This window comes from Amblyraja radiata, chromosome 15 (genome assembly GCF_010909765.2).
Source record: "Amblyraja radiata isolate CabotCenter1 chromosome 15, sAmbRad1.1.pri, whole genome shotgun sequence".
In the NCBI taxonomy this organism is placed as follows: domain Eukaryota; kingdom Metazoa; phylum Chordata; class Chondrichthyes; order Rajiformes; family Rajidae; genus Amblyraja; species Amblyraja radiata.
Window position 1 is genome coordinate 2,341,384 of NC_045970.1, and position 15,117 is coordinate 2,356,500.

General features: G+C 46.4%; 1 protein-coding gene across 1 annotated transcript in view; it reads left to right on the forward strand.

Annotated features, from left to right (window-relative positions):
- LOC116981643 (adhesion G protein-coupled receptor E2-like) overlaps positions 1–15,117 on the forward strand; it is a 73,177-nt gene that overhangs the window by 14,388 nt on the left and 43,672 nt on the right. The window contains exons 7-13 of the mRNA XM_033034729.1: positions 775–906; positions 1,046–1,180; positions 4,692–4,877; positions 9,127–9,258; positions 9,725–9,792; positions 10,843–10,929; positions 11,522–11,696. Coding sequence (XP_032890620.1) covers positions 775–906; positions 1,046–1,180; positions 4,692–4,877; positions 9,127–9,258; positions 9,725–9,792; positions 10,843–10,929; positions 11,522–11,696 — 915 coding nt within the window. The remainder of the gene's footprint in view (positions 1–774; positions 907–1,045; positions 1,181–4,691; positions 4,878–9,126; positions 9,259–9,724; positions 9,793–10,842; positions 10,930–11,521; positions 11,697–15,117) is intronic.

The following is a 15,117-nucleotide window of genomic DNA, read 5'->3' on the forward strand; positions in this document are numbered from 1 at the left end:
TCGACCCAAAACGTCATCCATTCCTTCTCTCCTGAGACGCTGTCTGTCCTGCTGAGTTACTCTAGTATTTTGTGTCTATCAGCAGTGTAAACCAGCATCTGCAGTTCTTTCCTGCACTTATCATCCCGCAGATACCCAAAACTAAAGATCAATCGCACGGCCACATCCATCAACAAATCCCACGGGCAAACCGGGGGGTGAAAAATGTTAGCGGTTTTCTTTTATTCCTTTTCACACATCTGATCATTGATTCTGAACATTTCAGAAACTGGGGAATGTGTTTATGGAGCTGGCAGGTCCCTTGGAAACTGGAGATGGTGAAATGTATCATCCAGGGACATGTCTGAACGGGTTGATACGTCTGGCCGTCGACATTGCTATTCCTCTCCTGGATCCCCATTCCCACACAGTCCAACATTATCCACTCAGTGAAGGGGCTAGCCAATGCATGGCCCCAACAGAGTTACTGCTCAACCTGTCCACTCTTACCGACAGACAGTTTCCCATCCAATGGAATCGAGGACAATTCGCTTCTGGCTTGTCCAAGGCCATTTGGTTCCTCAATTCCATTTGATCCAGGAAGATCTATTCCTTAACTGCATCCATCTGTCTTCATTCCTCAACCCTTCATGCCCTTCTCAAGAAAAGCCGCTTGATCCTCTGTTCCAACGAGTGTCTGCTCTGTGTTTACGCTACATCCAGGGTCACAGAGTGCTCATGCAAGAGGGAGCCAACTGGGTTTACCACTGTGAATGGTTTTCATTGTTCCCACAGATATCGATGAATGCAAATCCTCACCCTGTGGTGATAAGGCAACTTGTACCAACACCGAGGGCTCTTATGAGTGCAAATGCAGCGCTGGGTTTCAGGAATTGTCTGGCAACAGTGGAGGGAAGATCTGTGCAGGTGAGGACTTTAGGGCCTGTCCCACTTGGCCGTCATTTACACGACAGGCTGGTAGTGACGGAGCGAGCATCATCATGCGACTTCACAGAGACCAGTCCTTGTGATCTCACCATGTTAACGATTGTCACTGTTTACACAGATATCGATGAGTGTGAATCCTTGCCCTGTCACCATAACACAACTTGTAACAACACGCTGGGTACCTTCCAGTGCAACTGCAACGCAGGGTTTCATGCATCAGCTTCGTCCACCGGACTCCATGCAAATAAGATCTGTGAAGTTGAGGACTTTAAGAGATATTGGTACACTGATTATGTCGGCTGGAGCTGGTTACATTACCGGATTTCCTTCCAGGGAGGGTATAAGAGAAACCAATGGGTTTTCATGAGGGTACACAAAAATGCTGGAGAAACTTAGCGGGTGCAGCAGCATCTATGGAGCGAAGGAAATAGGCAAAGTTTCGGGCCGAAACCCTTCTTCAGACTCATTTTGTTCAATTTGTGAGGGCCATCACTGATGAGTATTTCTCTAAATTCGCGCTGGAGTAGAGGGATTTGAATTCCAGTTTTGTAGATGACTATTTTGATTTTATCCCTGGACCACCAACACACTCAGACACCAGAGTCCTCATGTAACAGAGAACATTGCAGTGGCAGGGTGGTGCAGCGATGGACTCTGGGTGCTGTCTGTATGCAGTTTTCACGTTCTCCCCGTGACCGCGCGGGTTTTCTCCTTCTGCACTGGTTTTCTCCCACGCTTCAAAGATATACATTTTTGTTGATTAATTGGCTTCGGTAAAATTGTGATTGTTCCTTTTGAGTATTGTAGTGCTAGTATACGGCGCACACTCAGTGGGCCGAAGGGCCTGTTTCTGCACTGTGTCTCTAAAAGTCTCAGAAGTCTAAACAAGGTTTACAATTGTGAAGGGTTTCTCTGTTTCCACGGATATCAATGAGTGTGCGTCTTCGCCGTGTCACCGTGACGCGACTTGTGACAACATTGTGAGTTCCTTCCAGTGCAACTGCAACACAGAGTTTCTGGTCTCAGCTGCGACCACTTGGCTTGGTGCAGGGAAGATCTGTGAGGGCAAGGTCTTCACATCACCAAATTGGGAATGGGATTGGGAATGCTCCAGGATTGTTTTGCAGATCCCTGGAATGAAGGAATAATTTCCTGGCTGCTGCACTGTGGAAATTCCAAAATAAATAGCACAGGGTGGTGATGGGTTGTGCCAGCTGGGTTCAATCAATCCAAAATAGGCCTTTTTCTTACTTTTCATTCTAAATATATTAGAGATTGGGAGATGAGTTTATGGATCAGCCAGGTTCCTTGGATGGAGACCGTGTCATGCTGAGGAACATGTCCCATCGGGTCAGCAGTGCCAGCTGCCGTGGTCACTCCTGTCCCAAGCTCCAGCCTAGGCTCAACGCACTACTAAACATCACCAGCTTCTCGTTCTCACCCACAAACAGCAAACAATGGCCTGTTTCCTTTATCATCGTTACTTTTTTGCATGTCTTTCATTCATGGTTTTTTATTTCTCTACATCATCGTCTATATCTCCCGTTTCCCTTTTCCCCAACGAGTCTGAAAAAGGGTCTCATCACGAAACGTCACCCATACCTTCTCTCCAGAGATGCTGCCTGTCCCGCTGAGTTACTCCAGCATTTTGTGTCTATCTTTGGTTTAAACCAGCACCTGCAGTTCCTTTCTGCACTAAATATCAATGCAGGAATGGGCATCACCTCCCCCTGGTGGTGTCCATAAGTACCTACATCTCTCCCCACACATCCTTGGGTACATGCTGCCGACTGGCACATCAAGGCTACATGTGTAAGATGCAAGTGGTCTCTCCCCTCTGGTAAAAGCAGGAGAGATCCAGAAATGGAGGGCAGCATCAGAGAAGGTTCGTTTGATGGCGAGATCGCCATGGAAACATGAAGCAACAAAATTAGACATTTCTCACCTCTGTCACATGCTGGAGAGAGCACCAGTGCAGCAATCAATGCGTTGGAAGAAGAGTTGATGGAGTGGGTCCAAATAGGACAAACAAGAATTGCTCAATTTATCCCATGGACAGAAAGGTGTAGCTTGTGCTCAGTTCATAAGGTCTGGGGGCAGAATTAGGCCATTTGGCCCATCGAGTCTACACCACTATTCAGTCATGGCTGATCTATCTTTCCCTCTCAACCACATTCTCTTGCCTTCTCCCCGTAACCCCTGACACCTGTACTAATGAAGGACCTATGCATCTCCGCTTTAAAACAAATTCGAAGACTTGGCCACTAGTAGAAACAGCCACTCCATATTCTTTCCATCCAGGCCTTTCATTCTTCAGTAAGTTTCAATGAGATGCCCCCATCATCCATCTAAACTCCACCAAGTACAGGCCCACAAACCGTGGGTTCAGCCAGAGCAGTTGGTGGTGAGGAACTGGTTGTTCTCTGCTCAAGGAACAGAATATTAGTTGCTCACAAGGTGAGGTCCATGATTTAGACCCAGTAATGATGTAGGACCGGCAAAGTATTTCCAAATAGGGTTGTGCATGACTGGGGGAGCCTGCGGGTGGTGGTGTTCCCAGCACCTGAAGCCCTTGTCCTATTTGCTGATGAAGGTAAAAATGTCTGGAAGCAGCTGTTGCAGCAACCAAGGCAAGTAATCGACTGACTTCAATAGACAATAGGTGCAAGAGCAGGCCATTCGGCCCTTCGAGCCAGCACCGCCATTCAATGTGATCATGGCTGATCATCTCCAATCAGTACCGCGTTCATGCCTTCTCCCCATATCCCCTGACTCCGCTATTTTTAAGAGCCCTATCTAGCTCTCTCTTGACTTCCTGTTTTTGCTACCAAAGTGGATAACCTCACATTTATCCGCATTAAACCTCATCTGTCATGCATCTGCCCACTCCCCCAACCTGTCCAAGTCACCCTGCATTTTCATAGCATCCTCCTCACAGTTCACAATGCCTCCCACCTTTGTGTCACCTGCAAATTTGCTATTGTTACTTTGAATTCCTTCATCCAAATCATTGATGTATATTGTAATTACAATACAATACAATACAATACAATACCTTTTATTTGTCATTTGAACCTCACATGAGGTTCAAACGAAATTTAGTTTCTGCAGCCATACACAAAAAGAACCAAGACACACACCAACACAATTCACATAAACATCCATCACAGTGAGTCTCCTCCTCACCGTGATGGAAGGCAAAGTCTTGTCTCTCCCCTGCACTCCATTCCCCTTAGTTGCGGTCCCAGCACCGAGCTTTGCGGTACCCCACTAGCCACTGCCTGTCATTCTCAAAAGAACCCGTTAATCCCTATTCTTTGTTTCCTGTCTGCCAACCACTTCTCTATCCAAGTCAGCACTCTACCCCGAATACCATGTGCCCTAATTTTGCCCACTAATCTCTTATGTGGGACCTTATCAAATGCTTTCTGAAAGCCCAGATACACTACATCCACTGGCTCTCCCATGTCCATTTTCCTAGTTACATCTTCAAAAAATTCCAGAATATTAGTCAAGCATGATTTCCCCTTCGTAAATCCATGCTGACTCGGACCGATCCTGTTACTGCTATCCAAATGTTCAGCTATCTCATCTTTTATAATTGACTCCAACGTTCCCCACCACCGATGTCAGGCTAACTGGTCTACAATTCCCTGTTTTCTCTCTCCTGCCTTTCTTAAAAAGTGGGATAATCTTCCAAGGACATTTCCTGCAGTATTGGTTACATAGGCCAGTCCTGGCGATCACACCAAGTTAATAATGAGTAAACAATGTATTTTTGTTGTTAATGATTGTCACTGTTTACACAGATATCGATGAGTGTGAATCCTCGCCCTGTCACCATAACGCAACTTGTACCAACACTCTGGGTTCCTACCAGTGCAACTGCAACGCAGGGTTTCAGGCATCAGCTTCGTCCACCGGCCTCCGTGCAAATAAGATCTGTGAAGGTGAGGACAGGAAGAGTCAACCACATTAGTGCGTAGGTCATGTGGGCTTGACCTGGTGAGAACACCAGATCTTCCCTGGAGACGTGAGAGAAACTGATGGTATATTTGTGACAACTTGTTCATTTTTGTGAGCACCATTAGTCATGATTAGTTGTTTCCTATATTCCCGCTGCTGTGATGGGATGCGAATCTGAGTTTGTAGATGGAGACTGTGATGATTTTATCCTGCACCACCAACATACTCTGACCAGACACAATGTCCTCAGGTTACAGAGAACAACGAGGTTTACCATTGTGAAGGTTCTCAAGTTGGCATTGGAGTTTCCTACCCTTCACATTATCCTGCATATTCCTGGAATTAACAAAGGATCTCATGGACGTTGTCCTCAGCCAAGGCCACATGAAGGTCGTAGTGTTTTCAAAGAAGGCTGGGGTCCCTTGGGATTTGTTGTCCACTGAAATTCAAAATTCAAACCTGGTTAGAGCCCAACCTGAGCCTGAGCCCAACCCGGAGTTGTGTTCCGCTGGAGGCGGTCAAGTCAAATGGTTTAACTTGACTTTGGACATGGATGTGAATGTGTGGAGATTGGGAGATGGAGATGTGGACCAGGCTGTGCCCTTGGAAGCAGCGGTCATGTGGTAACTCCAAATTTTCAGTACCATTTGTATTGCCCCCAGTACCAGCTTAGCTGGGTCCCCTGCTAAGTGTGAAGAATTTACTACATTTTTCACCAGCAAAGTTAAGAACATCGGAACGAATATTTCCCCTCCCATCCATGACCTAGCTGTCTCATTGGTCTGTTCTTCAAAATTAGACTGTTTCCAACCCGTTACTCTACCCTCCCTTGTAAAGCTGGTCTCCACTATGAAACCTGCAAACTGCCCCCTCGACGTTGTCCCCTCTGCCCTTCTGAAGGATGTCTTTGCAATAGCTGGTCCCAGCATCCTCGCCATCATCAACAATTCTCTGGCCACTGGCACTGTTCCTACCCGCTTCAAGCATGCAGGGGTCCAGCCACTCCTGAAAAAATCTAACCTAGACCTCACCTTGCCTAAGCAACTAGAGACCTATTTCCAAACTGCCTTTCCTTACAAAAGACCTTGAAAAGGTAATTTTATGTCAACTTATGCCTTACCTTCACCAAAATACCATCCTGGAAACTTTCCAATCAGGTTTCAGGCCCCACCACAGCACAGAGTCTGCCTTGTTCAAAGTATATAGCGACCTGCTTCTCACCATCGACTCCGGCGACTGTGCAATCCTGCTCCTTCTCGACCTCAGCACAGCATTTGATACTGTTGACCACACCATCCTAATTGACCGTCTCCAGTACGGGGTTGGTATTGATGGCACTGAACCAGCTCAGAGAACCAGCTCAGAAATCAACCCTGAGCTGGTTCGTTTCCTACCTCAAAGATAGGAGTTTCTCTACAAACATAGGCAACTCTTTATCCTCCCGAGCTAGCCTTTGCTGCGGGGTTCCACAAGGCTCCATCCTAGGCCCCATTCTCTTCTCCCTGTATATGCTCCCCTTGGGCCAAGTCATTCAAAGGCACGGCATTTCCTTCCACTGCTATGCAGAAGTTACACAGCTCGATCTCCCCCTGAAACCAAACAACCGATCTAATCTACTCAGCCTTATGCACTGCCTCGAGGATATAAAGTGTTTTATGACCCAGAACTTCCTCCAACTAAACGAGAGTAAGTTTGAGATCATCCTGCTCGGTCCCTTGGACTCAATCAAAATGAGTTACACAGAGAATGGTGAATCTGTGGAATTCTCTGCCACAGAAGGTAATAATAATAATAATGGATGGGATTTATATAGCGCCTTTCTAATACTCAAGGCGCTTTACATCGCATTATTCATTCACTCCTCAGTCACACTCGGTGGTGGTAAGCTACTTCTGTAGCCACAGCTGCCCTGGGGCAGACTGACGGAAGCGTGGCTGCCAATCTGCGCCTACGGCCCCTCCGACCACCACCAATCACTCACACACATTCACACACATTCACACACAGGCAAAGGTGGGTGAAGTGTCTTGCCCAAGGACACAACGACAGTATGCACTCCAAGCGGGATTCGAACCGGCTACCTTCCGGCCGCCAGCCGAACACTTAGCCCATTGTGCCATCTGTCGTCCCAAGGTAGTTGAGGCCAGTTCATTGGCTGGATTTAAGAGGGGGTTAGATGTGGCCCTTGTGGCTAAAGTGATCAGGGGGTTTGGAGAGAAGGCAGGTAAGGGATATTGATTTGGATGATCAGCCATGATCTTTTTGAATGGCAGTGCAGGCTCGAAGGGCCGAATGGCCTACTCCTGCACCTAATTTCTATGTTTCTATTTTTCTATGATAGCAGGCAGCCTTGGAAGCCTTACCCCATTACTCAAACCTCACGTCAAAAACCTTGGCATGATATTTGACCACGTTGAAATTTGACAAACAAGTCAATGCCGTGGTAAAAGCTAGCTTCTTCCAGCTTCGGACGATAGCTAAAATAAACCAATCCCTCCAATTTGACGACCTGGAAAAGATCATCCACTCATTTATCTCCTCCCGTCTAGACACCCTTTACACTGGCATCAGCCAATCATCCCTGTCCCGCCTGCAATTGGTTCAAAACGCCGCAGCGTGAGTCCTGACTGGCACCCGAAAAAGGAACCACATCACCCCGACTCTGGCCTCTCTCCACTGGCACCCTGTGCGGTTCCGAATAAATTTCAAGCTCCTTCTTTATGTATACTTAACAGGCTTGCCCCCACCTACATCAAAAATCTGCTTACTCACCACACCATCTCCAGGTCCCTCAGATCAGTCGACTTGGGGTTACTGACCATCCCGCGGTCTAGGCTTAATCTCAGGGGCGACCGTGCTTTTGTGGTTACAGCTCCTAGACTGTGGAACAGCATCCCTCTTCCCATCAGAACTGCCCCTTCCATCGACTCTTTTAAGTCTAGACTAAAAACTATTTCTACTCTCAAGCCTTTTTTTAGGTCCTCTGAGGGAGCACTGTACATATGTATTTATGTAGGTATTTTTAGATCTATGTACCACTGTATGTAGCACATTAGTACCTGCACTAATGTAAAGCACTTTGGCCAACGTGAGTTGTTTTTAAATGTGCTATAGAAATAAAATTGACTTGACTTGACTTATCCCTGTACCTGTCCAAGTGTCTGTTAAATGTTATTAAAGCATCTGCTTCAATTACCTCCTCTGTCAGCTCGTTCCATATATCTACCCCCCTCTGAGTGAAACAGTTGCCCCTCAGCTTCCTAAACTTATAGAAACATACAAAATAGGTGCAGGAGTAAGCCATTCGGTCCTTCGAGCCTGCACCACCATTCAATATGATCATGGCTGATCATCCAACTCAGTATCCTGTACCTGCCTTCTCTCCATACCCCCTGATCCCTTTAGCCACAAGGGCCACATCTAACTCCCTCTTAAATATAGCCAATGAACTGGCCTCAACTACCTTCTGTGGCAGAGAATTCCACAGATTCACCACTCTCTGTGTAAAAAATGTTTTTCTCATCTCGGTCCTAAGAGACTTCCTCCTTATCCTTAAACTGTGACCCCTTTTTCTGGACTTCCCCAACATCGGGAATAATCTTCCTGCATCTAACCTGTCCAACCCCTTAAGAATTTTGTACGTTTCTATAAGATCCCCTCTCAATCTTCTAAATTCTAGCGAGTACAAGCCAAATCTATCCAGTCTTTCTTCATATGAATGTCCTGCCATCCCAGGAATCAGTCTGGTGAACCTTCTCTGTACCTTCTATGGCAAGAATGTATTTCCTCAGATTAGGAGACCAAAACTGTATGCAATACTCCAGGTGTGGTCTCACCAAGACCCTGTACAACTGCAGTAGAACCTCCCTGCTCCTATACTCAAATCCTTTTGCTATGAATGCTAACATACCATTCGCTTTCTACACTGCCTGCTGCACCTGCATGCCTACTTTCAATGACTGGTGTACCATGACACCCAGGTCTCGTTGCATCTCCCCTTTCCCTAATCGGCCACCATTCAGATAATAGTCCCCTCATGATTTCATACACCTCTATAAGATCAGCCCTCAGTGTGGGGTAAGATCATGCCGGGCAGAGAGTGGGTGAAAAGTAACAGGGATGTGAGAGTGCGCTCCTGTCACACTCCGTGAATCACTCCCTCGTCAATCGCAGTCTCTCGCTCCTCACCATCCATGCTGTCGATGTTTGTATCTCTGTTCCTCTCTGCAACAGACGTGGACGAATGCGAGCATGGGCATCACTGCAGCGCCAACATGATCTGTCGCAACACCTTTGGGAGTTTCCTCTGTGTCTGTGGAGCGGGATATCACCCAGGGCCGGGACAGGCGCACCAGACTTGTCAAGGTAAGCGCAGACTTAGGATGAAAGCTGATGTTCAGGGAATCAAAACTGGAGATGACGGAAACACTCACCAAGTCAGGCAGAAGCTGTGGAAGGGACGGCGGGGACTGATTAGTGATTGTTCACATGGCTCTCTGGGTGGGAAATTGTGCATTATAAATTTGATTGGGTGCTTTGAAAAGGTGACAAAGAAGGCACATGCCATGTTTGCCTTCATTGGTCAGGGCATTCAGTACAACAGCTGAGTTGTTGTGCTGCAATTGTGCAAATGTTGGGTTGACCACACTTGGAATATTGAGAACACTTCAGGTTGCCCAGTCTGGCACTGCACATAGTGGGAGCACCATAGTGGAGCTCTAGGTGAGGGGCAGAGGTGAAGTCTACTCTGCCCGATGGGTGAACATCAGTAGGGTGACTGGTGGAGTCTACAGGTGGCACTGACATCTCTTCCATGTGATTCTTACACCAGTCGATCCACTCAATTGTTCCGACTCGGGAAAGCAGAGTTCCACAGTGCTGCGGTGCAGTTACGACCAGGTATGTGAACGGCCTCTGACTTCCACAGAGACACAGTGATTAGATCTACACTGCTGGAGCGTCTCAGCAGGTCAGGCAGCACCTGTGGAGGGAATGGACAGACAACGTTGAGTGTCGGGACCATCCTTCAAGATTTCACATTGTAGTGTCCACTACAATCAGACTGAAGAAGCTTCACGACCTCGAAACATCACCTATCCATGTTCTCCAGAGATTCTGCCTGACCCGCTGAGTTACTCCAGCACTTTGTGTTTTACACTATGTACCATACCCTGTAAAGTACATGTCGCTCTATAGGTCTTTTGTTCGGCTACATTTGGACCATTGCATATAGTTCTGGTTGCCACGTTACAGGAAGGATGTGGAGGATCTGGAGAGGGTGCAGAATAGTGGCTGGATTAGGTGGTGTTAGCCACAGGAGAGATTGGACAGACTTGGATTGTTTTCACTGGAATGCCAGAGGTTGAGGGGAGACCTGATAGAAGTATATAAAATGATGAGAGACATGGATGGGATAGACAGTCAGCTTTAGGGTGAGAGGGGCGAAGTTTCAAGGAGTTGATCGGGGAGGCAAGTGTTTTATACACGGGGTAGTGGGTGCCTGGAATACACTGATGGGGGTGGGGGTGGAGCAGATATGACCATGGTGTTTAAGATACTTTTGTATTTGCACACAGATATACAGGGAATGGAGGGATATGGGTTATCTACAGGCAGATAAGAGTTGGTCTTATCATCGTGTTTGGCACTGACATTATGGGTTGAAGGGCCTGTTACTGTGCTGTACTCTTCAGTGTTCTGTGTTTATAAAGGCAACCCTTCTTTATAAGCAACGCCTTCCTGTCATTGCCACCATTTAAGCCTTGAGGTCCATTCAGAGTTGCCATGGTACATAACACTCACACCACCCCTGTACACAAGCAGTTTTACAGCCTTTATAGTCAGACATTAACAAGTAGATTTGGAAGACTCTTTTTCCGATTGCTTGTAACGTTTGACCTAGCATGGTCAGTCCAATACATCTAACTGTTGTCTTGTTCCATTGTCCAGTTAACCTCTGCAGAAGACGTGCTGAACAAAACTGTTTGCTTCCAAGCTAAAATGTGTCAGAATTTCAGCGTGGAAAGTGCTATCAAGGTAAGGTTTTACAAACCGTACGATTTTATCTTCAGGTAAAAGTGGTGAGCGTCTGAGATAGAGAGAGTCACGAGGATATTTACAAAGATTCTGTGGGCGGCACAATGGCGCAGTGGGTAGAACTGCTGCCTCACAGCGCCAGATACCGGGATTCGATCCTCTGACTTTGGGTGTTGTCTGTGTGGAGTTTGCACATTCTCTCTGTGACTGTATGGGTTTGCTTTCCTCCCACATCTGAAAGATGTGCGGGTTTGTAGGTTAATTGGCTTCTGTAAGTTGCCCTAAGTGTATCGAGAATGGATGAGAAACTGGGACGGCATGGAACTAGTGTGAACGGGTGATCGATGGTCGGCACGGACTCGGTGGGCCGAAGGGCCTATTTCCGTGCTATTTCAGACTTCCAGCATTCAATATGATGGTGACATCGAGAAAGGAAACAAGCTCTTTGGCCAAACTCATCCATGTTAACCAAGATACCCCACCTAAGCTCGTCCCATTTCCTCATGTTTTGCCCATATTCTCTCAACATTTCTGAACCATGTAAATGCAATGTTTTGCTTTCCAAAATATTGAGTGTTCTCTTCACCCGCAGGGCATGGAAACCATTACAAACACGGTTCTCAATCACACACTGCTGGAAACCATGAACACAAATGAAAGGCTGAAGGTAGTAACAGCCACATTGGACCTTGTGGACAATATGGCCATGGCGATAGCTCTCACTCTGCCCAGTTCACAAGTGGAGATCATCAGAACAGATTCATTTGGTAAAGTACTCTCCGTTGGAAACATTCACCATTGCAACAAAGGTTCTCGTTGCTAGTTACCGTGTGTGGAACTGGATTTAAATGAGGGGGGGGGGGGGGCAATGTGGGGTTTACTTTAAAATAATCAGCTTTGAGCCTGAAGTACCTGTTCATCACTTGGTGTAGAATAGATGAAGATGGATTGATTAAGATGTTGGCTCTTGATATCAATGTTACTGCAATATACCCTGAGGCAGAAAATCAACAGAACTGCAGATTGAAGGGAATTTGTGGGTAAAGGGCCCAGAAAATGCAGGAAACACTCAGCAGTTCAGGCAGCATCTGAGGCAAGAAAAACGGCCGGTGTTTCAGGTTAAAGACGTGAACGCTTTCTCTTTCCAATCGTTCTGCCTGAGCTGCTGAATCCACCGCCTGCTGTGTTTTGATGTCAGAGTTGCTGAGACTGTCTGGGAAACGTTTGGTGTAACACGATACACGTGGAATGGTGAGGTGTCCTGTCTCATGGGAGGGGGAGGGAAAGAGAGAGAGGGAATGTCGGGGCTACCTAAAGTGAGAGTAATCAATATTCATACCACTGGGCTGTAAGCTGCCCAAGCGAACTATGAGATGCTGTTCCTCCAATTTGCATTTAGCCTCACTCTGACAATGGAGGAGACCAAGGACAGAAAGGTCTGTGTGGGAATGGGAAGGAGAATTAAAGTGTTTGCCAACCAGGAGATGAGGTTGGTTCAGGTGGACTGAGCAAAGGTGTTGAGCTAAAGGATTGCCCTGGTTCCCCGCACTGTGCAGTGGTGACTGGAGCTCGCCTGTGCTGTACTTATTCCCACAAACTCTAACTGTATGTGTGGTAGCCGTTTAGCTGGCCACTGTTCACACTCAACTCACAACCTTCTCCAAAGAAAACAATGCCTCCTTCTGTGGCCCGTCCATGCAACTGGTGTTCCTCAGTGACTGGATACCTATCTATATAATTAAAAGTCTAATCTTGACCACTTCTTGTTAGCGCTGTATGTTGATTTTAGATAAAAGCCCCCTCCGCTGATCAGGTGATGAGGATTTTTCCCATCGATGAAAAATAAAAGAGTTATTAGTGTTTAAAAATGTTGAGATTCTCTCTCCTGTCAATCATGCCATGAAGGCCACGCCCCTTAAGGTGGGAGGGTGAGGGACAAAAATACAGAAGTGTGGCGTGGCTCAATCTCTGCAAGATTGGGAGGGAGAGGTCACGACTCTCTGTCTGAGCTGTGAATCAACTGAACACACTGAATGTCTACTGAACTGTGAGTGTGGTTTTATGTTAGGTTTATGGTGGTTTTACCCTACTTGGTGGCCTTTCACCTTGCTCAAAATGGTATGAAACTGCATTTGAATTTGGTGGTCTTGCACCCTGCTCGAAATGGTATGAAACTGCATTTGAATTTGGTGGCCTTGCACCCTGCTTGAAATGGTATGAAACTGCATTTGAATTTGGTGGCCTTGCACCCTGCTTGAAGTGGTATGAAACAGCATTTGAATTTGGTGGCCTTGCACCCTGCTTGAAATGGTATGAAACTGCATTTGAATTTGGTGGCCTTGCACCCTGCTTGAAGTGGTATGAAACAGCATTTGAATTTGGTGGCCTTGCACCCTGCATGAAATGGTATGAAACTGCATTTCAATTTGGAGGCCTTTCACCCTGCTTGAAATTGTATGAAACTGCATTTGAATTTGGTGGCCTTGCACCCTGCTTGAAATGGTATGAAACTGCATTTGGATTTGATGCCCTTGCATCCTGCTTGAAATGGCATGAAACTGCCTTTGAATTTGGCGGCCTTGCACCCTGCTTGAAATGGTATGCAACTGCACTTGAATTTGGCAGCCTTGCACCGTGCTTGAAATGGAAAGTAACTGCATTTGGAGTTGGTGCCCTTGCACCCTGCTTGAAATGGTATGAAACTGCATTTGAATTTGGTGGCCTTGCACACTGCGAGAAATGGTATGAAACTGCACTTGAATTTGGTGGCCTTGCACCCTGCTTGAAATGGTATGAAACTGCACTTGAATTTGATGGCCTTGCACCCTGCTTGAAATGGTATGAAACTGCACTTGAATTTGGTGCCCTTGTACCTTGCTTGAAATGGAATGAAACTGCACTTGAATTTGGTGGCCTTGCACCTGCATGAAATGGTATGAAATTGCATTTGAATTTGGTGGCCTTGCACCCTCCTTGAAATGGTATGAAACTGCACTTAAACTTGGTGGCCTTGCACTCAGCTTGAAATGGGATGAAACTGCATTTGAATTTGGTGGCCTTGCACCCTGCATGTAAGGGTATGAAACTGCGTTTGAATTTGGTGACCTTGCACCCGGCTTGAAATGGTATGAAACTGCACGAATTTGGTGGCATTGCACCCAGCTTGAAATGGTATGAAACTGCACTTGAATTTGGTGGCCTTGCATCCAGCATGAAATGGTATGAAATTGCACTTGAATTTGGTGGCCTTGCACCCTGCTTGAAATGGTATGAAACTGCACTTAAACTTGGTGGCCTTGCACCCAGCTTGAAATGGGATGAAACTGCATTTGAATTTGGTGGCCTTGCACCCAGCATGTAAGGGTATGAAACTGCGTTTGAATTTGGTGACCTTGCACCCTGCTTCAAATGGTATGAAAAGGCATTTGAATTTGGTGGCCTTGCACCCTTCTTGAAATGGTATGAAACTGCATTTGAATTTGGTGGCCTTGCACCCTGCTTGAAATTGTATGGAACTGCATTTGAATTTGGTGGCCTTGCACCCTGCCTGAAGTGGTATGAAACTGCATTTGAATTTGGTGGCCATGCACCCTGCTTGAAATTGTATGAAACTGCATTTGAATTTGGTGGCCTTGTTTCCTGCTTGAAATGGTATGAAACTGCATTTGAATTTGGTGGCCTTGCACCCTGCTTGAAATTGTATGAAACTGCATTTGAATTTGGTGGCCTTGTTTCTTCCTTGAAATGGTATGAAACTGCTCTTGTATTTGGTGGCCTTGCACCCTGCTTGAAGTGGTATGAAACTGCATTTGAATTTGGTGGCCTTGCACCCTGCTTGAAATGGTATGAAACTGCATTAGAATTTGGTGGCCTTGCACAATGCTTGAAATCGTATGAAACTGCACTTGAATTTAGTGTGCTTGCACCCTGCTTGAAATGTTATGAAACTGCACGTAAATTTGGTGGCCTTGCACCCTGCATCAAATGTTATGAAACAGCATTTGAATTTGGTGGCCTTGCACCCTGCATGTAAGGGTATGAAACTGCGTTTGAATTTGGTGACCTTGCACTCTGCTTGAAATGGTATGAAAAGGCATTTGAATTTGGTGGCCTTGCACCTTTTCTTGAAATGGTATGAAACTGCATTTGAATTTGGTGGCCTTGTACCCTTCTTGAAATTGTATGAAA